This window comes from Micropterus dolomieu, linkage group LG02 (genome assembly GCF_021292245.1).
Source record: "Micropterus dolomieu isolate WLL.071019.BEF.003 ecotype Adirondacks linkage group LG02, ASM2129224v1, whole genome shotgun sequence".
NCBI lineage: Eukaryota > Metazoa > Chordata > Actinopteri > Centrarchiformes > Centrarchidae > Micropterus > Micropterus dolomieu.
Window position 1 is genome coordinate 8,680,548 of NC_060151.1, and position 24,742 is coordinate 8,705,289.

Sequence of the window (24,742 nt, forward strand, 5' to 3'; positions counted from 1 at the left end):
GTACAGTGAAGCACAATAATGCTGATGAAAGGGCATGTAAATGTGTTTACAGTATGCATCACTCATACAACTCTTCAAGAGCCAGTATATTAATGTGGTGTCATCCCTCAGTCACATGCATTTTTTTTGTCTGGAAGCCACTAATTGTGTTCTTTCTGCTCACCACTAAGAGACTGTAAATATTTAATACTGTAAATATGTATTGCTTTGCTTTAACGTTTTGATGTTTTTGTTTATTTATGGTGTCAGATTTGTTAGGAGATATATATATCCAACCAGTTTTTTTTCTCTCTCTCAGAAGGCGTGGCTGCTAAAGGTTATGATATTTAAATGTAAACTGCAACTTCACATATCTCAAGAGAAAGTATGACAGTCAAGTCTTACTGCATCATGTATCACGTGTCGTTTATTTCAACCTTTTTTTTTCCCCACTGTCTCGAGTTTTGTATTCACTGAAGGCAACACCTGTCAATAATTCTTATTAGAAAAAGAGGGCGGTGTGGTGTTACAGGAGCGCAGGGTGGCGCTGTTGCAGCAAAAAAAATAAAAAAAATCCGCATTGCTGCCGTTCTCAAACGCTGTCAACATGGCGTTGGCCCTCGCTCGCCTGGCCTGGCTGTCGGCCCTCACAAACGCCCGCTCCTCCCTGCTGACCCCCTCCAGCGGGCCGGGGAGGACCGTGACACCGTGCCGGACAGCTGTGTGCACCTCGTCCGGTGCCATTCCGCCCAAACCCAAGAAGGTGAGTGCTGATTTGAAGCTCGGTTATGAAATGAGAGACAGGAGAGACTCGGAGCAGCTCCCCCCTGAGGGAATAGGGTCAAGAGCAGGTTTGTAAGTCGCTGACTTTAATATACACAGCTGCAGTCTTTCTCGTGTGTAAAGCAGAAGTGGAGAAACTGCTTTACATGACCTAACGTAGTTGTTTCTATGGTGGTTATGTGTGACACTTTGGGAGCAGACCCCCTTCGGCCTAATCCGGATCGCTCTGGTCCTGGTGCCCTTCTTGTATGTCGGGACTCTGATCAGCAAGAACTTTGCGGCGCTGCTGGAGGAGCACGACATCTTCGTCCCCGAGGACGATGACGACGACGACTGAGGGGTCTGTAGGCTTCCTGGTTATCAGGTATCGCTGGCATGGATTGTAAGCTTCACTGTGAATTGTGGGACACGCACAAACTCAGGGGACATTCAGTAACCAAAAGGGGGCTCTTCATGCAGGAAAGTCAACATTATCAAATTAGTATGGTTGCCGATATCGTCTTCATTTATTTATTTTTAATTCATCAGCACTCACGGTAACATTCACTTTCTATTTCCTCCACAGGTCATCTTGTTTTGTCACTACCACTGGGACGAGCCTTATGAGCACATAAATGTCTCCATGGTGTTCCCCCTGCTGTGTGTTTCGCCTCTGCCTGCACTGGATCCAGGGGTTTCGCTGTTATCGATAATGAGATATGGGTGTCTCAGGCCGATCATATCATATACTCTTATTTGCATGCACTACTGAAGTCTTAATAAAGAGAATAATAACTGTAAACTGCAGCACGTTATGTGCAAGTTGGTGGCGTGTTGTGCACTCAAAACAGACATCACACATCAGTCATACAAAGTGCAATGTTGTTTCTATTTTCCCCATATATATATTTGTATTATTCTAACACTATGAAGAGAACATCAGCCCAGTTAAGGACACAGTCCCAACGCTACTTTTTCCCCCTCTCTCCCTGTTATATTCCTGGCCTTTTAGTCTCATACACACCGGCACCTTCCTTGAGATTCCCGGGCAGAGGTTTGCAGTCAGGGCCCCGAGGCTCAGGAACAGCCTGCCCAAGGAAAACAGGTCGACTGAGTCAGTGAACTCTTTGAAGTCCCTTCTTAAAAAATTATTTTATAGGAGAGCCTTTCCAGATCTTATTTACTCTATTTTATATTTACTTTAAACGTGTATTTTAGTCTCTTAAGTGTTTTCTTGCATTGATCATGTATTTGTTTTTGTGTTTTATTGTCTTTACACTTGTTAAAGCACTTTGTAACTTGTTAAAAAGTGCTCTACAATTTTATTATTTACTTAAAAGAACTACTAATCAAAGAATAATCTTAATAGGAAACTGAATTACAACACACATACACTTGCGTGCCTGCCTTCAGTACAGGATTTCCAAGTTCATAATACACCCACACCAGTATTTCTTCAACATCATCATAAAGGGACATTTCACTCAAACCTCAATAAATTGCATTCTTCTTCTTAACAAGTGTGCTGTCTATCAATTCAAAAAGGTTTAGTTTGGAGACGTCCACAGAAATCTCTTTTATTAAGGACACTGCTACTCCCATTAACCAAAATGTGTTGTTCAATATGAGCTTTTTTCTATTTAAGTATGTCCACCTGTTGACAATATTGTCCGTGGATTAAGTTTTAGCGTGTTTTTGGTTGAACTGTCCCTTTAAGATAACCCCCCCCCAAAAAAAAACTTTGATTCTGAATAAAAAAGCACAGCCGTAGGCATGTGAGTGTTAAGTATGTATTTACAATAAAGGGGGGCATCCGTCACACTGGACACAAGCAAAGAGGGGTCAGAGGTTAGCAGACAGCTACACAGTTCATGGGTCATGACCCCGGTAGAATTTGGACAGGAAGTCAGTGGGACGAGGTTCCTCAGTCTCGTAGAAATAGCGCATTACGTGGGTCTTCTGCTTCCAGACGTGAATCGTTTCCTCCAGTTCCATTTTCCCCTGGGGATTAAATAACAGAAAGAGAAAATGATTCAACACACAGCACACTGTTGCTCTAAATAACAGCATACCATCTTCATTCATTCAACTGTGATGGGATTTTGGATCCACCAACACTGAGATGAGGTATGAGGCTGCCCATGGACCAGCCTAAAAAGCAGTCTCCAAGGGCCAAATTACTAGTTGCTTCAATCAGTAAATTAAAAACATTATGGTTAATGCAGTTCATCGATCAGTGAAAGGCTGTATTTACCTTAATGACCAACATGTCAATCACACGGGGGTCAGTGACATGCTTGTTTCTGTCGAACATCTCCCTCACTTTGTCCCTTCCCTGACGGGTTGTGATGTCCAGCTGAAACAATGACACTGTAGAGAAACAGACAAAAACTAAAAAGTCACTCTGATTTCCCCCTCAGATCCACTTCATCTAGGAACTAATTTTTAAACATTATTTAATTATTTTTTATGCTGAAGGTTAAAACTGGTGTTATTTTACATATTACTTTCACAAAAAGACCAAAACCAGCAGGGCACACTTCATTTCTCCCCCACTGAAATAATGATTATTCATTAATCACTGTTGGGTTTGGTCTGTACATGGGATTTCATACCGGGGGAACACATTTCAACAATCATAGTTAACAGGAGTTCACTCAATGTGTGATTTTAATCTTAAAGTACGAGCCCACAGAGCAGCTGATTAGCATGGAGGAGTGTTGTTCATCTAAATCCAGTATCAATATGGTGTTTTCCAACACTCACAGGCAAATGTCAATAACAGTAAGTCTTCATGCAAATGCAGGTGTTACACTCGATATTTCTTCGGAGCTGAAAAATACTGGAAGAAGTCAAAAGTTTTGCAAGGTGTGAAGGATTGTGGTTCATGGTTTTATCATTATTTAATCAGCTTAAATGAAAATATCAACGTTTCTACCAAATGCCGGGGTGTTTATGTTACTGTTTGCTAGCGGCTACGAGGCTCCACATACACACGACCTTGACGCTGGCGCTGCTTTTTATACACCTTTTAACAGCCACAGCGGCCCGACATACCTGTGTTAGGGACCTCTCGGTACCACGCTCGGTACAGTTCCCGGACCCTGCGCTTAGCTTCGTCCAGGTCCCGGCTAAAAATCGGTTTAACAACTTTAGCAGCACCAGCTGCAGCTCGAGTCGCCGCTGTGGACGCCATCTCTGCTGCCGTTACAGCGCTTCCGGTTTTACTTACTCGATGGTATCACGTTGACAAACACTGTGGCGCCCCCTGGACGAACGGCGGGTTCAAGACGGTCACCGACAGTCCCTTAAAATAAGTACAATAATAACTGTAAACTGCAGCACGTTATGTGCAAGTTGGTGGCGTGTTGTGCACTCAAAACAGACATCACACATCAGTCATACAAAGTGCAATGTTGTTTCTATTTTCCCCATATATATATTTGTATTATTCTAACACTATGAAGAGAACATCAGCCAGACACAAACTGTCCCAACGCTACTTTTCCCCCTCTCTCCCTGTTATATTTCTGGCCTTTTAGTCTCATACACACCGGCACCTTCCTTGAGATTCCCGGGCAGAGGTTTGCAGTCAGGGCCCCGAGGCTCAGGAACAGCCTGCCCAAGGAAAACAGGTCGACTGAGTCAGTGAACTCTTTGAAGTCCCTTCTTAAAAAATTATTTTATAGGAGAGCCTTTCCAGATCTTATTTACTCTATTTTATATTTACTTTAAACGTGTATTTTAGTCTCTTAAGTGTTTTCTTGCATTGATCATGTATTTGTTTTTGTGTTTTATTGTCTTTACACTTGTTAAAGCACTTTGTAACTTGTTGTTAAAAAGTGCTCTACAATTTTATTATTTACTTAAAAGAACTACTAATCAAAGAATAATCTTAATAGGAAACTGAATTACAACACACATACACTTGCGTGCCTGCCTTCAGTACAGGATTTCCCTTAAAATAAGTACTACTTCAGGAAACTTAATACATTTCATTGTTGTTGACAATGATTTAGAGACATTTTGCGCCAAAGTAATCAATGCTGTAGACTAATACTAGTCTGTATTATACTTTCACGTGTTTACAATGTTTTTGTTCATTCAAAAGTGTAAATGAGGTGGACTAAATGTTAGAAATACATTTAAATGTTTTTTTGTTACATCACCACAGTGCACAGCCCCTTAACGTCTTACATCAAGTCTGAAAAACATTTTCTGAGTGTTATGTATTTCAGGGATATTGCATTACATTTCATCATAGTTTTTCCTGAATTTCTCAAACTGCAATGCATAATCTTTGAATAGAGTGTTACTGTATTTGTGGAGACTGAATGAATGTGTGTTCTTCTGTTCTAGAGATATACTGTAGGTGTATAGCAACATTGAAATTAAATGAATTATACAGAAGTGTTTCTGTTGAACTTATTTTATTGATTGCAAAAAAGTGTGTATAATTTACAAAGATGATACAGCATCTACAGTACATTAAATATGAAAATATTTTCAAAAGGCAGGTAGTTAAGTCATTTTATCACAATTCATACTGTCAATAAAAAAAATTGGCTCATCGATGCAACACCTGTCATTTGTTGTGGTGGTGGCAGCACATAAATGCCGATAATGATCAGGGGTGAGTGGAAGTTTGGAGTTGAAAACTAAAGACAAAGACGTGGGACAACATTCATCAAACAGCTTTTATAAGCATCCCCGCAAGAAAATTGAGCCTGAATTTGCTTCTATACAAAAACAGATCAATTTCCAATCCATCCTATCAGAAATAAGGAACCTTTGCTGTCTTGTCATGTATAAATCCCAATATAGTTTTTCAGAATTTCATATTCACAAACACAATACTACAGAAGCACACTTGTTTTCCAGGTAAAAACAAAATTTATTACAGCAAATGATAAGCTCCCATTTCTAAAGAAACGTGTGCCATTTTCACAGAGTAAACATGACTCAAAAGCTGTACAACATTTAAAAAAAACAGAGATGACAGTAGCTCTTATGTAACGGTCTAGACCCCTGCTGTCTCAGGCAGAAGACACAGAGGCAATGAGAAGATTATCCAAAAAAAAGCTGATACAGTATGAACTCTTTATCTACAATACCTGATAAAAAAAAATAAGTCACTCAACAGATATTCCAGTTTTCAGACCAAATGGGCACTCATACATGCTTGTACTAAAAGCAGACAAAAGCTATATAATAAAAAATGAAAAGTGCAGTTTTATATATCATGTGTGGCCCAGTGTAATGAAACCAGCTAATAGCTACTCTATACTGCTCATTGGCAGAATGATTGAAAACTAAGGCACTATCGTGGTCCCCACACAGCCGGAACTGTACAACAACCATCTCCTCTGCTTTTCTGCATACCTCTTTGATTCAGTCACCATGGTGCAGGCTCACCTGCAACACAAACACACAAAAAACACACACAGAAAGAATGAATCAAACTCTAGAAATCTCCAGAGACAGTCAATCGTTGGCTGCATTAGTGTGACTTTGCCTATTCTACATCAGTCCATACCTGTCACTGTCTGCCAGAGCATCAGTACCAACAGCAGACTCTCAGTGGTCCAGGCTGTTACCCAGCTTCTGCCCCTCCTGCAGAGCAGCCATGGCCAGCCTCAAGTGCTCCTTTAGACTCTGGATCTCTCGTTCGCTCCGGCCCTTCATCACACTCAGCTCCTCGTGCATCTCTGTATATCGCTCACAGGCCAGCCGTTTCTCCTGCGGAGGAAAGAGCGGTACACACTTTCCTCAATCTGCTACTAATCATCTACTACATCAGCTAGCTCTTGGGCCATCTATGTGTGACACTATGAAGGTACAGTATAATACAAAATCAAAGTCATATTCATGTACTTGATAGAAATAATAGGATGAGGATGCTAAGTGCACAAGGAGGACCACCTGGGTTGTTTTTGACCACGACACCAACTATATGTATCTGGGGTCTTTTTTATTTAAGGTTGTGTTTCTGTGTGGCTCTGTTGACAATTCTCAATAAAAGGCAGTTAACAAAAGACCAACACAGACAGACAGACAGACAGACAGACAGACACAAACACACACACACACAGTACCGTGCTAAGAAACTGCAGTTCATTCCTTAGGCAGCTGATCTCCTTGTGTAAGTACTCTATCTCATTTTCTTTCACCCTGAGAAGAACCTGGGAGAAAAACAACAAAACAACACAGTGTGGTTGTCATTTGCTGCCAAAAGAAAGAAAGAAAAAAAATAATATATATATTTTTTCTTTTTTACTACCCTAAATCCATATAATTATCACACTGATTTATGATAAACACAGTGGGCGTTGTCTGTCATTTTTATAGTACATAACTTTTACCCAATTACTGTTTATCATGCCATTCCCTTTGTATTCTGAAAACTACAACAGCAGTTTGGTAACCAGAAAGACCATAAATGAGCTGCTACATTTTTGTTTTTTCAGTTTTGCTTTGTAATGACTCTCAGAGTCTGAGTGACATGTCAGTATCATTTGCTTGGACAGCAGGGTGGCTATTTCTGAGACTGATGCACATACTTACATCAAAAATACATCTATTGTTTAGATCAGCATGTTTTTAGCACCAATGAAAATGAAATGCAGATGAGCTACACACAGGTTCCTCTGTGCAATCACAGAGTAATCTCAATCCAGTAACAACACAACAATTTTCAATTATCCGCATTAGACATATACACTCACTGGCCACTTTATTATGTACACCTGTTCAGTTTCTTGTTAAATATAAATAGCTAATCAACCAATCACATTGCAGAAACTCAATGTATTTAGGCATGTCGATGTGGTCAAGACAACTTGCTGAAGTTCAAACTGAGCATCATAATAAGTGACTTTGAATGTGGCATGGTTATTGGTGCCAGACGGGCTGGTCTGAGTATTTCAGAAACTGCTGATCTACTGGGATTTTCACGCACAACCATCTCTAGGGTTTACAGAGAATGCTCTGAAAAAGAGAAAATATCCAGTGAGCAGCAGTTGTGTGGACGAAAATGCCTTGATGACAGAAAGGCAACAGTAACTCAAATAACCACTCGTTACAACCAAGGTATGCAGAATACCATCTCTGAACGCACAACATGTCTAACCTTGAAGCAGATGGGCTACAGCAGCAGAAGACCACACCAGGTACCACTCCTGTCAGCTAAGAACAGGAAACTGAGGCTATAATTCACCAAAATTAGACAATGGAAGATTGGAAAAACGTTGCCTGGTCTGATGAGTCTCGATTTCAGCTGCAACATTCAGATGGTAGACAGAATTTGGCGTAAACAACATGAAAGCATAGATCCATCCTGCCTCGTGTCAACGGTTCAGTCTGTTGGTGGTGGTGAAATGGTGTGGGGGATATTTTCTTGGCACACTTTGGGCCCTTTAGTACCAATTAAGCATCATTTTCACATGACAGCCTGCCTGAGTATTGTTCCTGACCATGTCCATCTCACAGTGTACCCATCTTCTGATGGCTAAGGCAGTTCTAAAGGCAAAAGGGGGTCCAACCTGGTACCAGCAAGGTGTACCTAATAAAGTGCCAGTAAATGTACAGCAAAACTGAAATGATCTAACAGTAGCAGGAGTCAGATTAATCCACTTATGGTTATTGTTGACTTTTGTTGCAATAAAACACCTTTTTGAAAACTTTGTTTAAATTTTTTCAGCTTTTTTCCGGAGACATTTAATGCAGCGGGTGATATTTTCACACCTGTGCACATCTGATAAGTGTGACTGTCAGAAGGAACCAGTTTAAAAAGCTGCAAGACACAGACCTCCGTCATCCACTTTGGCTTTCAAGTAGAGATGCACCGATCGATCGGCCGGTGACTGGAATCAGTGGCATATATCAGATTCTGTCAAATTTATATACATGCTGCGGCGATGGATCACGTCATGCGCACAGCGGCACAGACAGTAACAGACTACATTATAACTAAATATTTGGCGACCCATTTTTGCACTTTGCAGAGAAATAGAATGAGAGAGATGTGGTATTACATTAGAAGTCGCGGCCAAGGTGGATATTTTACAAGCACAGAGCAGGTATAGCAACAGTGAACACACCAGTGCCAATGTCTGTCTGTACCGCAGAGGTCTCAATCGTTTTGCTAAGCAACGTCATTAACAACAATCCTCCTTCACACGAGGCTCACCTGCTGCTGTGAAAACAGAATCGCTGGTGAAAAAATCCAAAAACGCCAGTTGTGTTTTTTGGGTGTCTTTATAAACCTTTACTGCTGTGTCAACAGAACAGACATACATTGTAGAGAGAAACTGAGCTAGATAAGTGTAGGCGTCAAAGGAATTTCGAATCAGCAGGTCAGACTTTAATAAAGTCTGACTCGGCCAGGTCAGATCATCTCATCTACTTTCAAGTATACAGTATAAGAGCCGTTACCTGGAGTTCACAGGGCGTCCCGTCTTTGTTGTCCTCTGACCCCTGATCTGCAGATCGCATACGACTGATCTCCTCCTTCAAACGGGCCTTTAAGTCCTGCAGAGACAAATGTTTTCCCTTTATTGAAAGATGACCGTTGGTTGGCACACATTTGCATACAGTGGATCACTAGTCTTACATAGCCAGACTACATACTTCGTTATTTACTGTACCAATAAAGAACCTGCAGCATGCCGGTAACCTTTCTTGGACTTGGGCAGAAAGTTATAGATGCTGTATGCCACCTCTCACCTGTCCCTTATTGTATACACTGTATCAGTGAGGGTCCTAAATCTGAGTATGTGCATCTCAAAACCCTCTAAAATACAACTTTTAAAACTACACAGTCCACAAAGATGTCATGCTATGTTTCATAATTTCCCCTACCAGAGCAACTTCAAGGAGTTAGTTAGACATGAAAGACGTATGAGTACATATTTAGAACCTGCTGATAACTCGCCTGGTTCTCTTTCCTCAGCTGCTCCATTTCTCTCTCCTTGCGGCTGATCTCCCTCTCCCTCTCAGCGTTGCTCTGCTCGGCTCGGTTCAGCTCCAGACACTTCTGAGAGTAGTGCTCAGACAGTCCAGCCAGCTCTCTCTGCAAGGCCTGACTTTCTGTTCTGCAGAAATGGATAGACAACACACAGGAAAAAAAAACAAAACAGAAACCTGTTTTCATGTGGGAACTGCATACCAGTAAGTAAGAAAAAAACAACGGCAACGCTGCAAGCTCAAAGTATAGACAGAATGTTCTTGACATTATGTGTATGAGCAGAAAAAAATGTGGAAGGAAGCAATAATAGAAATCTCTTTTAAGAAGTCTTCCTATTAAGTGGTAGCTCCTTTATTCTACCCCGCATTTAGTGAAGACATCTGAAGTAAAGTAATGTATTATTATTATAATGTAGCACTGACTACATTTAATAACAGCAACATACTGTGAAAAACTATGAGCGAGGTTTTTTTCCATTTTCATGAGGCAAGTATTTCCTACTGTGGTTTTAAAACATCTTTACTGCTCATGACCAACAGCCACAAAAAAAGGGCATGCAATTAGAGAAAAAACGCAGAATAGGCAACATAGATAAGCCCTAAAATACAGGTTCCAGTAGCAGCCACTGAGACAGCGTTGTGTCAAAGGCCTTGTGAAGTTTACAAAGGAAAACTAATCCATGACCAACTTCTTCTACATTCCTTAAGTGCCTGACAGGACCCAGGGGTCGCTGCGGTATTGGCCTTGCTGAGACAAGGAATCCTGGATTGTTGTGGAGTCTACAAATTCAACCTTTTTATTTCACAGAAAACCCTTTTTGTGGCCAACTCGCTCACACTGGAAAAGCACAAGAGGGCTATTCACACAAATGACCAATGTTGGTCTGCACTGGCTGAGACTGAGGGCCAGGCTACAATCAAGAATTCATTTTCAAGGCGATGCGGACTAAAGGCTTACACAAGACAGGGGTGCTTGCACAACCTGGAAGAGTTTAAGCAGCTTACGTACGCCTTAATATGCTTGTATTACTGCATGCATACAAACTATGTATTTTTAGTGGTTTAGATTGTCACTTAATCAACATGTTTTTTAAAAAATGTTATTTTTTTCTAAAAAGAAGGTTGCAGCTGGTGTCAGTAATGTTATGGATTCTGTCATGCTAACACATTACGAATGGTTGATTGTGTTGCTTGCATGTTTCCTGTGTCCCCCCTACCGGGTGCAAATGTGTCCATCACTACCACACTGGCACAAACAGATTTGGAGTTACTTACTGTTGGTGGGCTCGTAAAGTCTGTAGATCTAGCGCCCCACTGCTCAGCCTTCTGACTCTCTCCAGTTCCTCTTTGTGTTTCTTCTTCAAAGCCTCCATTACTGAAACACAAACATACAAGCATGACACAAGCTCTACATGAATTCCTAAAAGAAATCAAGATCAAGTGAGAAAACCACCATCAGAAAAATTTTCAGGATGAATACAAAGCATTTATACAGAATGCTTAGATATAACATTCAATTTCAATTAGCAGAATCAACATATATGTATATTCTTCGATAAAAATTACATTTCTATAATCCACAGGCATTAAACGTCCTAATATGGAAGTGGAGTGATGGCGCTACAGAGGAGTATAAAAACTCTGCTGGAGATGCTTTTTCTTACAATTTGACAAAAATAATCCAAGACAATGATCACAACCCATTTACAGCTTTAATGATTAATTGTTTAATTGCCAACTATTAAATTTATCACCACCAATTCTCTGACTCCAGCTTCTTACAGAGGATTCCTGAATCAAACCAATGGGAGTATTATACATTGATGAAATTTTCCAACTGGTCTGGTTTGCGTTCACAAAAGGCAAAAAACTTAAAACAAGTAATTGTAAACAAAAGCCATGTGTGGAAATAGCGTTCAATTATCAGTCATACCATAGGGTAAAATAAAAACCGCTTGAAATATCTACTATAAATACACAGTACTTTGATGTACTATAACTTTCACATGACAGTGCTCAACTGTTCGCTGGAATCCATTTTATCGCTGAATATTTATAATACCTCTGTTTTTTTCTGCCCCTTCTCTAGTAATTTAGAAATGTCCTCTTCAGCCCAAATATTCAGGAGGTATATCACTTCGTTGTGAGTCCAGGTTTGTCCCCTGCTACTGCTAATTTGGTAGCAAAAGCGCTACTAGTTCAGCAGTCACCAACACCAACTTTTTTTTTTCCCAAAAATTACATAAATTGGTAGCTTCCTGTTATTGGTCTTAATGGTGTTCACACCAGACATGAACCACTCCAGAGTTCTCAGCGGTGGTATCTCAAGGCTTCAAGGCGGAGCAGAGACCTTTTTCCCAACCCAGTTCTACTTCATCATATGACCCTCTCAATTTAATGGCTCAGTTAAAATCACATTTAGTACTGTAACATTTTTGCCTATCTCAGTAGTGACAAGAAAATTGTAATTCTTTTGGTCTTGATTTTCTTCTCTACCGCGCCCACTCTGCTGACCTCGTGCGGTGTCCTGGGTCTCCTCCAGCAGCAGCCTGTCCTTCTCAGACTCTAGCCCCTTGAGCTGGCGCTCGTGCTGCCGCTGCAGCTCCTCCAGGGCCTGTCGATGTGCACGTTCCATGGCTGCCAGGCTGCGGCCGCAGGGGGCCTCAGGGCCACAGCCACCTTTCACGCCTCCTCCCCCTCCCCCTCCTCCCTGTAGTTGCGCCAGCTGCTGCCTCAGTGACGCCACCTGAGAAAAAAATAAAGACGGAGGTAAAGCCCACTGAGAGGCTGCGGGTGCGGGACAGCCTATTGATTTAACATGTGATTAGCGTGTTTACATTACATGTCACTAACACTGGTGTTGGCAGTGAAAGACATGAGCTGCAATACAGATTAGGATGTGAAGAAACAGGATGCTTTTGGATAATAGGGATAATTTGTACTAAACTAAATTAATATTTTAGCCAAATTGTCCCACTGCTAACACATGATCACTGGCAGGACCACTGTGCACCAGCTTCAGCCACTGTTTCCCTAATGGAAAGACCAACGATACCAACGTTAGCTCCACTGCTACCTTGGGCAGTGTGCTCCCCTCTGATTTCATGGTTGTTGGAGCTCAAAGTTCAAATTATTTGTACTTCAACCCCAATCGCTGCTGACCTTTCAAAGCCTGATTAGATTCAAGCTAAAGAAGAAGCTTAAACACAAAGGAAGCATACGAATTTCATTACATTGTTAAAAATGTAATTCAAGAATAAAATGCACATAGGTTTCTCTTAAGCATGAATTTAATTCAGCTCTTCTTTATAAAATAAATTAACCGTTTGATGAAATATCAGCGTTCGCCCGGGCTTGTGGTGCAGCAGTCTCCGCATCATGTGTAGACTTAGTGTCAAGAGGCTGCAAACAGGTTCAAACCAAAGAAGCACATCACTGCACACAGAGACAGAAAAGACAGGAGCTTCAGCAATATTTCCCATATCACCATCTGCATTTTTTAAGGCTAGTCATTGATCTTCCACTGCACATTTTAGCCGGAAAATACTGCTGAAGAATGGAAAAGAAAAGCAAAATAGTGACTTGTCTGTTGACAGCGTTCGTGTTAACAGGCAGAAACAGGAAATGTTTACTTCATCCGGACAGATGAAGAGTTAATTTGCACTTTATTTAATTTGCAAATTGGAAAATCATCTCCACGCACTACCTCCCTCTGCAGCGCCTCATTGGCTGACTGGCTGGAAGACCGTGATCCCATTGGCGGTAAGGAGCTCATCTCCTTTAACGGCATGCGCTCAAACTCAGCCCACTTTTTCTCAATTTCTTCCTCTGGGCATAGCCTTTGGTTCGATCCCACGCCAGTGCCCTTCCTGGACAAGACAGCCTCCCACTGGCTGCTTGTGTTCCTCTCCTCCTGCCATTGGCTGTGCTCCCTCCCCTGACCCTCCCCTGCTTCTCTCTGACTGGCTGGGAGAGGGCCGGGGGAGGCAGGAACAGGGGACAGCTCAACATAGTCAAACCTACGCTGGGCAGGAGGGGCAGAGGTCGGAACTGCTGACTGATGGTCGCCAAGGCGTGATGACGGGCGACGGGAAGACAGTGGAAAGCGAGAATGGGAGTTTTCCTTGTCACTGCTGCTGTCAGGTAATCTAAAGAGAAGATCAGAGGCAAATAATTATAAATCAAGGCTATCAAAATAAACAAATCAATCAACACCAAACCACAGTGGGTTCAATCCACAATCCTACGCAAAAAATTGGACAACACGGACACTGGAATTTTCTGCAGGCAGCCTCGTAAGTGAGCTGCTGTGGAACGATGTTAGCATTCCCCCTTGTGAATTTTGGGAAGGTGGTGAAAAAGTTCATTTTGAGCCCTTAATGTCCTCAGTCACCATTTGTCATTTCTAAATTTTAAAACGTTTCTCCCAAATGACAGCAGATCTAATCTAAAAGCATTACTGGCTAGTGTTAAATTTATATTGTTATATTATAGAGAATAATGCAATTGAATGACGTCACTTTTGACACAGTGCACCCCACTCTCCTTAAACACGTCACGTTCTGAAACCCCATGTGTTTTTCATCATTAATAATAATAAAAAATTCCATCTCAAACAACAGGTTACTAATTAGATAACCATGTATTCCATTGTATGGAATTATGCATTATACTTTTCTTTGTTTTGATATCGGCATTACACATCGACGATCGGCCCCCCTGCTCTCTAAATATCAGCATTGGCCATTAAGAAACCCATATCTATCGACCACTAGTTCAGACAAGCTTACTTTTTGGTTTTTTGTGATGCCATGTATATATGTGCACTTCAAAGATATTGCAGGCAAAGAGGCAGCTCTGTGTCGGACTGTGCATCATTCAGTCGCATTCCATGCTTCTTGCCTTGCTTTCAACAACAACCAGCTCGCTCTGGCCCCCGCACTCTCACACAGTGGTAAACATTTCGGCTAGGCGGAATGCCTGCTTCCAAATGCCACGAAAAACATGTATGCAGGAAATTACTAAAATCAAATTCCATACTGCCTGTGATCCCTGTTAATAAATCAAGGTGTGATTTCTTCATCTCCTATTTGATGACCTCAATCACAAATTCCTCAAAGGTTGATAAAACAACTAAATCAACAGCATACACAAAGGCTCAAAATGAACGCTCAAGGCACAGCTGGCAGTGAGTCATTAAGAAAATAGAACCTGAACTGAGCACCGAGCAATTAATGAAACTTTGATTCATCTGCAACAGCCAAAGTATACAGCGACTAAAACTCTTCAGGGGCAAAGTTACCGCTGCATGTGAGTTACACGGCCTCTTATCTGACTGCATTTAGACAAGGCTGATCTGCAAAACTGAGGCACCCAGGCTTTAAATGATATAAGGGTTAAAAGGTTCTTCACATAAAATCTCCTCAGATGCTACTTTTTTAAGGCAGTTGCAGTCAGCCATTACAGTTCATTAAAAAAATAGCAACAAATGACCCTCACAAGCCAAAGCAATGTTTCAAAATGCCAACATACCTCAGTGGGCAATGTGAGGGGAGCTACTTTGGGTATTAAAAAAAAAATAACACTTTGTTTCTATATTAGCTTCTTTTTGCAACTGCTGCATTAAAACTTGTGTATGTAGTTCTTTGGTGGCGATGTAAAACCTTCTTTACACAAAAGTTTCACATTCCTCTCCCCATAATGCTAAACACTGTGCTGCACTATTAAAAAGAAAAACACTTACACAGTAAGTGAGCTGGGAAGCAGAGAGTAATTAAAAAATATTAAACCATAATATGGAACTGAGAATACCAAGTAACTCCTTGACTTGGGTGAGGTGGGATTAAAATCAATTAGTTATAAAAATGTAATAATAGTGTATTTTTCTGTCAATAAACTAGCACGACTGCTTACATTTACTGTGAGAGCAGGAGAGGTCACAAATGACTGCCTTGTAACTCAAGTGTGAAATGTTATATTATATTTTTGTAATATCAAGAATATATTCAACTTGTACGATGCTTTGAAAACCCACACTCCCAAAGTTACTTATATTTATATTCAAGCTTTTATATTAACAATTCAATTGGCAATTACTGTGTGAGGTCTGGGGAGCTGCTGGGCCGGATAGACTTCTTTAAAACCTCTATCCAATTCCGCCTGATCCCAGCTGTCATGGCAGACAGCGTGAATGCGGCCTCCTGCGTCTGGAGAACAAAAAAAAAGGAGAGAATAGGTTACTGGGACAAAGATGTGACAGAACTGGGATGAGATGGAAACGATAAAGGAAAACTAAAATGACAGAGAGAGATACAGGGAAAGAGGAGATAGTGACGGAGATGTGAGTCATGAAAACGAATGACATGAAAAAAGCAGCAGAAATGGAGAGCGGGTGTGGTTAACGCTGATAAGGAGGACAAGAAGGGATGAAAAACTGAAGAGAAACAATGAGAGAGAGTGACCCGTAACAGAGATACTCGCCTGTATTTGAAACCCATAGTTCTTCTCCACATCAAACTCAGACACCTTCACACAGGATTTTAGGTCAATCTCCCCGTCTAAGTCATCTTTCTATACAGAAAACACATGGACACTTTCACAAACTACACAGAAACAGGTTCCATTTCTCCAACATGGTGTTAATAAATAGGGATGCACCGATCCAATTCTGACATCGGATATCAGCCCAATACTGACTCCAACAGCTGGATCAGGTATCGGTGACAAGTGGGACGATCTATTCACTTCAATTACACGAGTACTACATGATGTGCCAGCAGTGCAGCGGTAGACCCAAACATTTTGCTAGGAGAGCTAACAACAAAGTGTCAGCAGTTTGGAGATACTTCACGCTTGATCAAGCCGAATGTTGCCTTACACATAAAATAATGAGTCCCAGTCTCTTCCTCACAGTGATGAATACAGTTTATTCATTTTACGCTGGTACAGGATCGGTACTCTGCATCAGTAGATACACAAGGCCCAGGTATCAGGTGTCAGGACTGAAAAAGTTGGATCGGTGCATCCCTATCCCTATTAATATGTTTGTTTATGATTTAAGTGCTCATCCAAGCTTATTTTTACCATTATTAGGATTATTACAAAATTTTAAAAATACGTACCTCCTCTGCACTTGAGTCTCTGTAGTACTTCAGTCCAGCATCAGTCAAAACAAACCAATGCTTCTTCCACTAAAGAAACACAGCAGATTTCAATTAATTAATCTCAATTAAGACTGAACTCAGATCAGCAACTCTGAGGTTCAATTAGGACAACTATCAAAACGATACAATGACAATATCTGACACGGTAAGCCCAAACAGAGCACCATTACAACATGATTTTCAGAGGAATTCTGGTCTAAAAGAGCAATGACGACATAGGAAGGCCCCATATTAAAACAGCAGAGCTACAGTACGTGCCAAGTGAGAAGTTCATTCACTCAAGCATATCATTCAAAGAGAGGAGACACATGTTGTGCCTCAAACCACCAAGCTATTACTGCAATAGCGAGGACAATCTCCCGCTATCGGCTTACACAAAACCTTTCTCATTAGGAACGGAGGGAAGAGGTTGGTGCAGGGAGGGGAAGATACGACTTTTGAGAGGAGTACGGCATTCAGCTTTGCAGCGCCTTACCTCTCCACTCTCGCTCAGTTTGGACATCCATCCCTTTTTGAAGTTTAGGAGGTCCGGCTGTGAGCGAAAGAGCATACAGTGTCATGTTCGCTGACGGTTTTTGACAGAAATGTTTCAAATACAAAACTTGAAGGAAGGAACTCAGCAAGTCATTTATTTGTATAGCCCTTCATCATGAGCAAGTCTCAAAGCATTTTACAGAGGAAAAAAAAAAAAGAACTAGAGGAAGAGAATGGGAACAGATGAGAAAAAATATGACTAGATGTAACAGGACAAAGAACACCACAAGAGCTATCGAAGGGTGGGACATACTAAATATATCTCTATGCATGAAATTAGCTGCAACCACACAACCACAGGCCTTTTCAGTCATTGTACATGAAGAGCCACAAAGGACATAAACCAGTTTCTACGGTAGTTGTGCTTTTCTACTAATGTATGGGGAAACTGGTAAAGTTGGTACTGGTACCACTAAATCTCAAAATCATCTACTGCTTTAATTCAGTTCAAGCACTTGATTATATTGTGATCATTGAACAGTGCTCCATGTTGTTGGTACAGTATTTCAACAACATAAAGAGGCAACGATTGCATAAAAAAGACGCATCTGAGGTGTGAAAAATGACAGGAAACAACGAGTACGCCTGTAAAAGATGAGGAGACAAAATATCTGACAAACTCGGATCATATTAGGAACCGGAGCAGCACATCCTTAGTGATGGGAGGTAAGATCTGGAAACTCAAGACATTTGCACTTTTGACATTATGAACTTTTCCGTTTATAACTCAACAATGTTATTATGAAACACTTTGGGCTGAGTGGTAGCAGGAGATACATTAAAACATGTTACTCTACACAATTTTTCCAGGAACAGGCCTGATTTTCGCTTTTGACACGATGACAGGGAGAGGGAGAGGAAAACATGTGCTAGGTACCTCAAGATGTGGCGATCCCAGATTAAGATTAGGCAACTTTTTCCACCATGCATTCCTCGGTTTGCTTATCTCTCTTTCGCTAACTTTCCTCATTCCTTTAAATCTCTTTCTGCGCTCATCATCTCATCTCTCACTGGAATCTCATTTGACATCTTGTCCTTCTCACTATTGCAGCTACTTTTTGTTCATTTCATTCCCTTGCTATCAATTTATTTTTTTTATTTTACCTTTATTTTACCAGGAAGGAGGTCTACAGTTTCTCTTACAAGGGAGTCCTGTATTTCACAAATAAAAACAACTATTTTTCACCCTTAGGTTGAAACAAAACACAATGCAACACACTACAAAATACAAACTTAAATACAATACAAAAAAAACTTGTTCTACTCTCTCTGTTTGTGCTATGACACAAAATATCTGTCTCTTTTATCATCTCTAACCTCCCCTTTTCTGTATTTATACTCCCTTCCTGGCTTCAGTTGTGTTCTTGTAAGCCACAGCACTACCCGTTTTTTTGTCTGTATAAGACAGTTCATCTATGCTACACATCTTCTTTAATCTAACACATTTTAAGGTCTGGTGACTGTCAATACGCCGTGTAAAGGGATTAGTAGTAGCAGTTAGCAACACCATGTTAAGAAGAAATCGGTGCAATACTAAATTTTAGTCTTATGTTCCATTTGAATTCACTTTCATCATTAATTCATTAATGATGCAGCAAAGTTTTAAAATACCTGTGACTTTTTAATTATTGTATTGTTTATAATATATAAACACAAACCACAACCAATGGCTGGATCATCAAAAATACAATGGAATAACTTGTTTTGATGACAGCTGCATCTTATAAAATGAAACTGATTAGGAGGATTAATCACTGGTGACTTGTTCTATCCTCTACATCAAACTGTGTGTGTGCAGAGGAGGGCGAACTACTGGTGCAAGGCAGGATGTGTCCAACCTCATCATAAATTAATGTTATCAGTCAATACATGCCCATAAGCAAAGGGCAGGGAGCAGCCACAGGAGGACAGGGGGCTTCTCCCTGATCAGTGACCTTTCTCGAAAAGGTGAAAGACGGAGGGATGAGGGTCAAACACTGGCCACAGTTTGACATGACATCCACTCGACCTGTCTCCCATCACTATTGAAGGGTACTGTCTGGTGAGCTTTGTCCTTGGGGCCTTTAACAGCATGTGGTTCTCCTCTTCACTTGTTTCTGCTTAGTTAAATAGATTACCTCACTGAACAGGAGTATGCCTAATGACAGGTTGTGATGATGTTATAATGGTTTAGAGAGCCAATACCTGTAGGTTATTTTTTTTTTTAAAACAACAACAAAAAAATGATTTCTTTGCTGTGTCTGTGTGTAAACAGGGGCCGTGTGTCACAGCTGGCTGTAAAAACTAACACCTACAGTACAAGCTGCTGGCTAATGACACTTCCTGCTACTGTAAACAACACAGGGCAAACAGATGAAACTACACCACACCTGCAGACCAGAAGCAACGCTTTAGGCTTGTCACAGGAACAGAAACATAAGTTACAAAGCTTCACTTAGCTTGGTAACGTTACATGGGCGTGCAAAAAAAAAAAATAATAAGCTGGCGGTAAATTGGAGGCACGTCTGCCCACTTGGCGGTGACGTGCACACCCACTGAATCAAACAAACGCTTATCACAACAGCCCAAGAAGTAGCTTTAGACATTAGCTGGTCTTAAAAACAAAACAATTAAACCAAAAAGAGAAACGTGGACGGCTAGCTCCTGGGCCGGAGTTTGCATAAGTATATATGTTTAGATAATGTGTCTATTCAGGAAGCAGTGACAGGCAGGAAAAACAAACTGCTCTCAAGGTGCAACTTACCGTCATGATAACAGGATCCAGAGAGGGTAAAATAGAGACAAAAGAAAAGCACCGTTACCTCTCGCAAATATAACCCTCCTTGCGCTAAAGTTCACTTCTCTGTTTAGCTAAAGCTATCGCGCAAAAACCTTACTATCTCGCAGGACACTGGCTTTATGCGAAAGTTGATAAACCCCCGCCATTCATACCCATGTTAACCTAATCAAGCGAGGCGCCACCGTCCATGGCAGATTTCCTTTATCCAGTCTTAAGGGGAGAGTACATTCGTCCTAAAACTAAACGTTGACTCGCTGTTGGTGTTTAAAAGTAGCCTAATAATTTCACAACTTTCCGACAACTTGAGGGTAGCTCACGACACACTTCTGACTGTCTTTGCTCGCTCCCTCTCTCTCTCTCTCTCAACCACTTCCTGGGCGGATCCGCGAAGATCGTTTGAGAAAATAAACCAGCCCTTCCTAACCACACGGTGCTGGCACTGAAACGGGTGTCCTGAACCGGACCTCCAGGGACTGCGGGGGATCCAGTTGGGTCCCCAGCAAACATGGGGTCACGATTAATTGCACCAACAACAGGTTATCATTAGAAGAAAACGGATAAAAACGACTGTTCAATCTGAGGTCTCACTCCCTCCCTCTCTTCGGGACCACACTTCTCTAAAATCTTGGGGATCCTTGACATGGAAAAGTTTGATAAACCCCATCTTTTCTAACATACAGAACAATCTTGATCGGAAATCTTTAGGGCTTGCAAACAAAGTGGCACTCCACCCCCTGCAAAAGCCTCTCTTGGTAGCTATTGGTTTCAGTTCAGGAATTTCAACACATGCCCCAGCAGACCACAATTGACAAAGCTCAGTCAGTCTTATGAAATGCCTGTAGGGTGTTAGGTGAAGTCTATAGACACATGACAACCAGCCCTTAAAAAGATCATTTAAAAAGAGTTTGACCATACTGATATAGATATGCCACTAGGTTAGGGTGCCACATGTATAAAAACTTTACAATTATAGACGGTATCAGAGTGAATTTGCAAGCATGTCTAGTAAATATGTAACCTAAAGATACCATATATTTAAATAGACTCAACTGCAATAAACCTGCATTGAACCATGTGTGCTGCAAGTGCATTATGTTCATTACAAATATTAGTGATGACAGAAAAATCAACTGTAACGTCACCCTCCACATGACACAGTGGGAGAGAGGTTGTTTCTGCATACATATAAGAGAACACACATTCGCTGTAAACGGACAGGCTCTATCACATACCTGCATTTGTTCGGATCTGTGCTGGTTACCTTTCCATGAACTGCCGTCATCCGCTGTGGGACTGCCAGACCTCTGGAAAGGAACAGCTTGTAGTTATGAATATAACCACTGGTGTGACTGGGCAAACATAGAAACCTCCAGAGTTTCACATCCAGACGTTTTCAAATCATTCAAGTCACATCAAGTGTTAACATATTATGCAGGTGAAAACCACAGAGCGCAAGACGCAATTCCACTGCAATGGATTAATAATGTGCAGGGGGAAAAGGTGCTTAATGCAGTGCACATGCCACTGTAGGGTTTTAATGCTCAATTCCCAGCAACTTCTATACTGTTGCCACTCTCTCTGCTCCCAGTCCTGTCTCTTGATGCTTTGAGATCTCAAACATCCAATAAGGGTCTTTTGCAAAGTATTACCAGTTTTGCTAAATGTGATATTCTCCCAGTGATGTTTAGTTTTATCAAGGCTACTCTAATAGAACCAGTTTGAAAGCTAAAATCCAGAAATTAAGTTAAAAAAAACTCTTAATATATAAATAAATAAAAGTCTTCCTCAACCTAGGCAGCCTACCTGCAATGAGTTGGAGGAGTGAGCTCGAGATAGATACCCGCCGCCTCCATAGTGCAAGTCTCTCTCAGTGTCCCCTGTATCTTCCCACTCTCTGGAGGGATGCTTACTCAGGGAGTGGCTGAAACAGTGTGAATGGGTTATCAGTGTGTCTGATTTGGTCAAATGTATCCAATCTGATGATGTGGAAGAAGCAAAGCTATCTACATTTACCATAAAAGGGTTTGTGATCAACACCATTAAAAACCATGAAAATACATGTAATTGGCCTATTTCACAATGTAATGTTGACTTTTGTGCATGGGGTTTAAAAATTTTTGACAACTACTCTTCCATTCTGTGTGGTTCAATGTGAGTCTGACCTGGCTGGTTTAAAGAGCTCCTGTCTCCGAGAGGGCTGCTGGTTCTGGGGCCGCCCCATGTGGCCCGGCCCTTCTCTCTGATGGATCATTTTGACCTTTGGCACGTCGGCCATCATGGCATACTCCTCCTTGTTCCGCCCTGTGGACCCCACCGACAGTTGTCCCGACTCTAAAGACTCCATGGAACTCTGGGATGAGGTGTGCCTCCGCAACTGAATCTGAGGTGAAGGAGAAGGGCTCCGTGCACGTTGGGAGGGCCTCTTGTCATTAACGGAGGGGCAGCGATCCTCATGAACATATCTACCAGCCCCAGATCTGATGCTGCCGGGGCTCCTGGGTGTTTCCAAGGTGACAAAAGCTGTTTTGCTGCCATTTGTGGTCTGTCTAGAAGGTGAAGAAGAACGAGATAATGAGGAGTTGCGGAGGGGTTGAGATGGTTCCCGGTAGGAGAATGGTGAGCGACTGGAGTCAGATTTCGAGTTGTGGTCATTAGGGGAGGGGCAGCGATCCTCATGAACATGTCTACCAACATCAGATCTATTGCTGCTGGGGGTCCTGGGTGTTTCTAAAGTGACAAAAGCAGTTCTGCTGCCATGTGCGGTGTGTCTAGAGGGTGAAGCAGCACGGGATAATGAGGAGCTGCGGGGGGAATGAGTAGATTCCCTGTAGGAGTATTGTGAGCGACTGGAATCCGATTTTGAGTTGTGGTAAGTGTTTTTTCTCTGAAAGGGATGGCTGGAATCTCCATTAGTAGCATTTCTGAGGATTGAACAGCCTGGCTGGTCACTGTTGCCTTTTCTAGAGGGAGAAGAGTTACGGCTGATGTGATTCTTGTTGTAAAGGCAGCTGCTTGTTTCTGTTTTCCGCGGTGACCGCTGTTCAGAATAATCATAGCTTTTCCTTGACGGCAACAAACTGTGGCTATCAGGACTTCTAACAGAACTGTTTATTTCAGACTTGCGGAGCAGAGACTGAGAAGGAGCTTCATAGCTTTTCCTGGAAGGAGAGGAGTTACGACTTTCATGACTATGGCTATGTAATGATCCACTGGTGTCTGTTTTCCTAAGTTGATACTGTGTAGGGGTTTCATAGCCTCTCCTTCCAAGAGAACGGCTGTCAATGACAAGGCTGGATTCAGTCTTACGGAGCACAGATTTACTTGTGTCATAACCTCGTCTGGATGGAGACGCAGTTGGGCTTTCATATTCTTGGTCTTTTACTCCATTCCTAGCTGTTGGGTTTCGTAGCAGAGCCTGGCTTTCAATATCGTAGCCTTCTCTTATGGGGGAGCCACAGCGTCCATGGTGACTATGTCCACTTAGAGACATAATTGATTCAGATTTACGAAGGAGGGATTGGCTAGACGAGCTGTAGTTTCTCCTTGGCGGTGAGCAACTGTGACTGTCACGCAGACTAGTAGAAGTTCTCCTAGGCGGAGACAAATTACGACTGTCCAGAAAACGTAGATTAGATGAACTGCTGGAGATTTCAGTTTTGCGAAGAGACATTTGGCCTGGAGGATTATAGTCCCTCCTTGTGGGAGATGAGCTTCTGCTGTCACGACCGCGACCACTCAAAGACCCACTTACTTCTGTTTTCCTCAAGGCACTCCTAAAATCAGACATGGTTCTGGGCTGGGAACTGGATAACGATTTAAAGTTTCTTGGCAGAGTTCCTGACTCAACACGTCGCCCCTGTGTGCTTTGCAAGGAGTTTCTGGATTCTGGCTCCATCCCTCGAGACCACCCTCCACCATCAAAGTTATGCTTGCTAAGGGAAGCAGTTGACTCGCTGCGTCTGAAGGGTAAGTTTCCATGGGAGGGAGAAGAAGAGCGAGATTGCAGAGTCTTGCCTTGCCTTGAGGAATCAAAACGTCCTGACTGCTGATGGGAAGGGACGTGAGAAGGGTTTCCCCGGCCATATGAACTGCTGAAACCTTTTCGTCCAGTTGACGCCAGCGATTCCGCTATTTTAAAAGGAGTAGGACTCGGAGAGCGGGGGCCGACTTGTGCCTCAACCTCAATGGCAACTTCATAGGGGTCAGGAGGTGGGATTTCCACTGGTGGGTCCTCATTTAGAGCCTCCAGTATCTGCCTTTCAGAGGCCACGCCAAGATTAGGGTTTCTAAAGGGGACGGTGTCTTTGGGCTCTATGGTTCTGCTGCTGAAGATGGGATGTCCTCTCTCAAAATGGCGGAAAGAAGCAGGCGGGCTGTTATCACGGAGTGAACGGGCACCCGCTGCCCTCCCCAGGGAGAAGTAGCCACTTTCACGTTTCTCTCTGTCTTCTTTTGACCCTGGAAGAAACAGTGTGACAGAAATAGAAAGAAGGAGGGGTAACAGAAACTACTGAGCAGCTACCAGAGGTTTCCTGAACCAAACCGAGCTATATTGTATTAC

At 42.0% G+C, this 24,742-nt stretch overlaps 3 protein-coding genes across 7 annotated transcripts; 1 reads left to right on the forward strand and 2 right to left on the reverse strand.

The window, feature by feature from the left end:
* The first annotated feature begins 524 nt into the window (after positions 1 to 524).
* On the forward strand, positions 525 to 1,543 carry LOC123985435 (essential MCU regulator, mitochondrial-like). 4 transcript variants are annotated; one of them, XM_046072954.1, is made up of 3 exons: positions 525 to 742; positions 962 to 1,102; positions 1,328 to 1,543. In XM_046072954.1, the coding sequence occupies exons 1-2, from the start codon at positions 587 to 589 to the stop codon at positions 1,097 to 1,099; spliced, it is 294 nt and encodes a 97-aa protein (XP_045928910.1). In that variant the 5' UTR covers positions 525 to 586; the 3' UTR covers positions 1,100 to 1,102; positions 1,328 to 1,543. The 4 variants fall into 4 exon arrangements, 3 of the variants coding, with proteins under 3 accessions (XP_045928910.1, XP_045928900.1, XP_045928885.1); XR_006828662.1 differs by having other exon boundaries at positions 526 to 742; positions 962 to 1,221; XM_046072944.1 differs by having other exon boundaries at positions 526 to 742; positions 962 to 1,144.
* A 974-nt stretch (positions 1,544 to 2,517) lies between these two features.
* ndufa6 (NADH:ubiquinone oxidoreductase subunit A6) lies at positions 2,518 to 3,987 on the reverse strand. The gene is made up of 3 exons (XM_046072917.1): positions 3,799 to 3,987; positions 2,996 to 3,111; positions 2,518 to 2,742 (listed from the first exon to the last, which is right to left on the reverse strand). The coding sequence occupies exons 1-3, from the start codon at positions 3,935 to 3,937 to the stop codon at positions 2,611 to 2,613; spliced, it is 387 nt and encodes a 128-aa protein (XP_045928873.1). The 5' UTR covers positions 3,938 to 3,987; the 3' UTR covers positions 2,518 to 2,610.
* Positions 3,988 to 5,154: 1,167 nt separating this feature from the next.
* triobpb (TRIO and F-actin binding protein b) lies at positions 5,155 to 24,534 on the reverse strand. Of its 2 annotated transcripts, XM_046072839.1 has the most exons (15): positions 22,344 to 24,534; positions 21,985 to 22,102; positions 21,414 to 21,485; positions 17,344 to 17,400; positions 16,827 to 16,895; positions 16,186 to 16,275; positions 15,802 to 15,911; positions 13,412 to 13,853; positions 12,220 to 12,451; positions 10,981 to 11,080; positions 9,674 to 9,833; positions 9,175 to 9,270; positions 6,837 to 6,923; positions 6,278 to 6,480; positions 5,155 to 6,156 (listed from the first exon to the last, which is right to left on the reverse strand). In XM_046072839.1, exons 1-14 carry the CDS (start codon positions 24,074 to 24,076, stop codon positions 6,319 to 6,321), a joined length of 3,528 nt encoding a protein of 1,175 aa, XP_045928795.1. In that variant the 5' UTR covers positions 24,077 to 24,534; the 3' UTR covers positions 5,155 to 6,156; positions 6,278 to 6,318. The 2 variants fall into 2 exon arrangements, with proteins under 2 accessions (XP_045928795.1, XP_045928802.1); XM_046072846.1 differs by lacking the exons at positions 21,414 to 21,485; positions 21,985 to 22,102; positions 22,344 to 24,534 and adding an exon at positions 20,146 to 20,550.
* Between the last annotated feature and the right edge of the window lie 208 nt (positions 24,535 to 24,742).

What these genes read in the sequence shown, in the direction of transcription:
- LOC123985435 (XM_046072954.1), top strand. Translation starts at nt 587, where the DNA reads ATGGCGTTGGCCCTCGCTCGCCTGGCCTGGCTGTCGGCCCTCACAAAC. An exon ending in TTCCGCCCAAACCCAAGAAG is followed by an intron (nt 743 to 961) that starts GTGAGTGCTGAT and finishes CTTTGGGAGCAG; the next exon opens with ACCCCCTTCGGCCTAATCCG.
- ndufa6 (XM_046072917.1), bottom strand. Translation starts at nt 3,937, where the DNA reads ATGGCGTCCACAGCGGCGACTCGAGCTGCAGCTGGTGCTGCTAAAGTT. An exon ending in CCGAGAGGTCCCTAACACAG is followed by an intron (nt 3,112 to 3,798) that starts GTATGTCGGGCC and finishes GTTTCTCTACAG; the next exon opens with TGTCATTGTTTCAGCTGGAC. An exon ending in TTGACATGTTGGTCATTAAG is followed by an intron (nt 2,743 to 2,995) that starts GTAAATACAGCC and finishes TTTAATCCCCAG; the next exon opens with GGGAAAATGGAACTGGAGGA.
- triobpb (XM_046072839.1), bottom strand. Translation starts at nt 24,076, where the DNA reads ATGGAGCCAGAATCCAGAAACTCCTTGCAAAGCACACAGGGGCGACGT. An exon ending in ACTCCTCCAACTCATTGCAG is followed by an intron (nt 21,486 to 21,984) that starts GTAGGCTGCCTA and finishes GTTCCTTTCCAG; the next exon opens with AGGTCTGGCAGTCCCACAGC. An exon ending in ATGAGGCGCTGCAGAGGGAG is followed by an intron (nt 12,452 to 13,411) that starts GTAGTGCGTGGA and finishes TTTTTTTCTCAG; the next exon opens with GTGGCGTCACTGAGGCAGCA.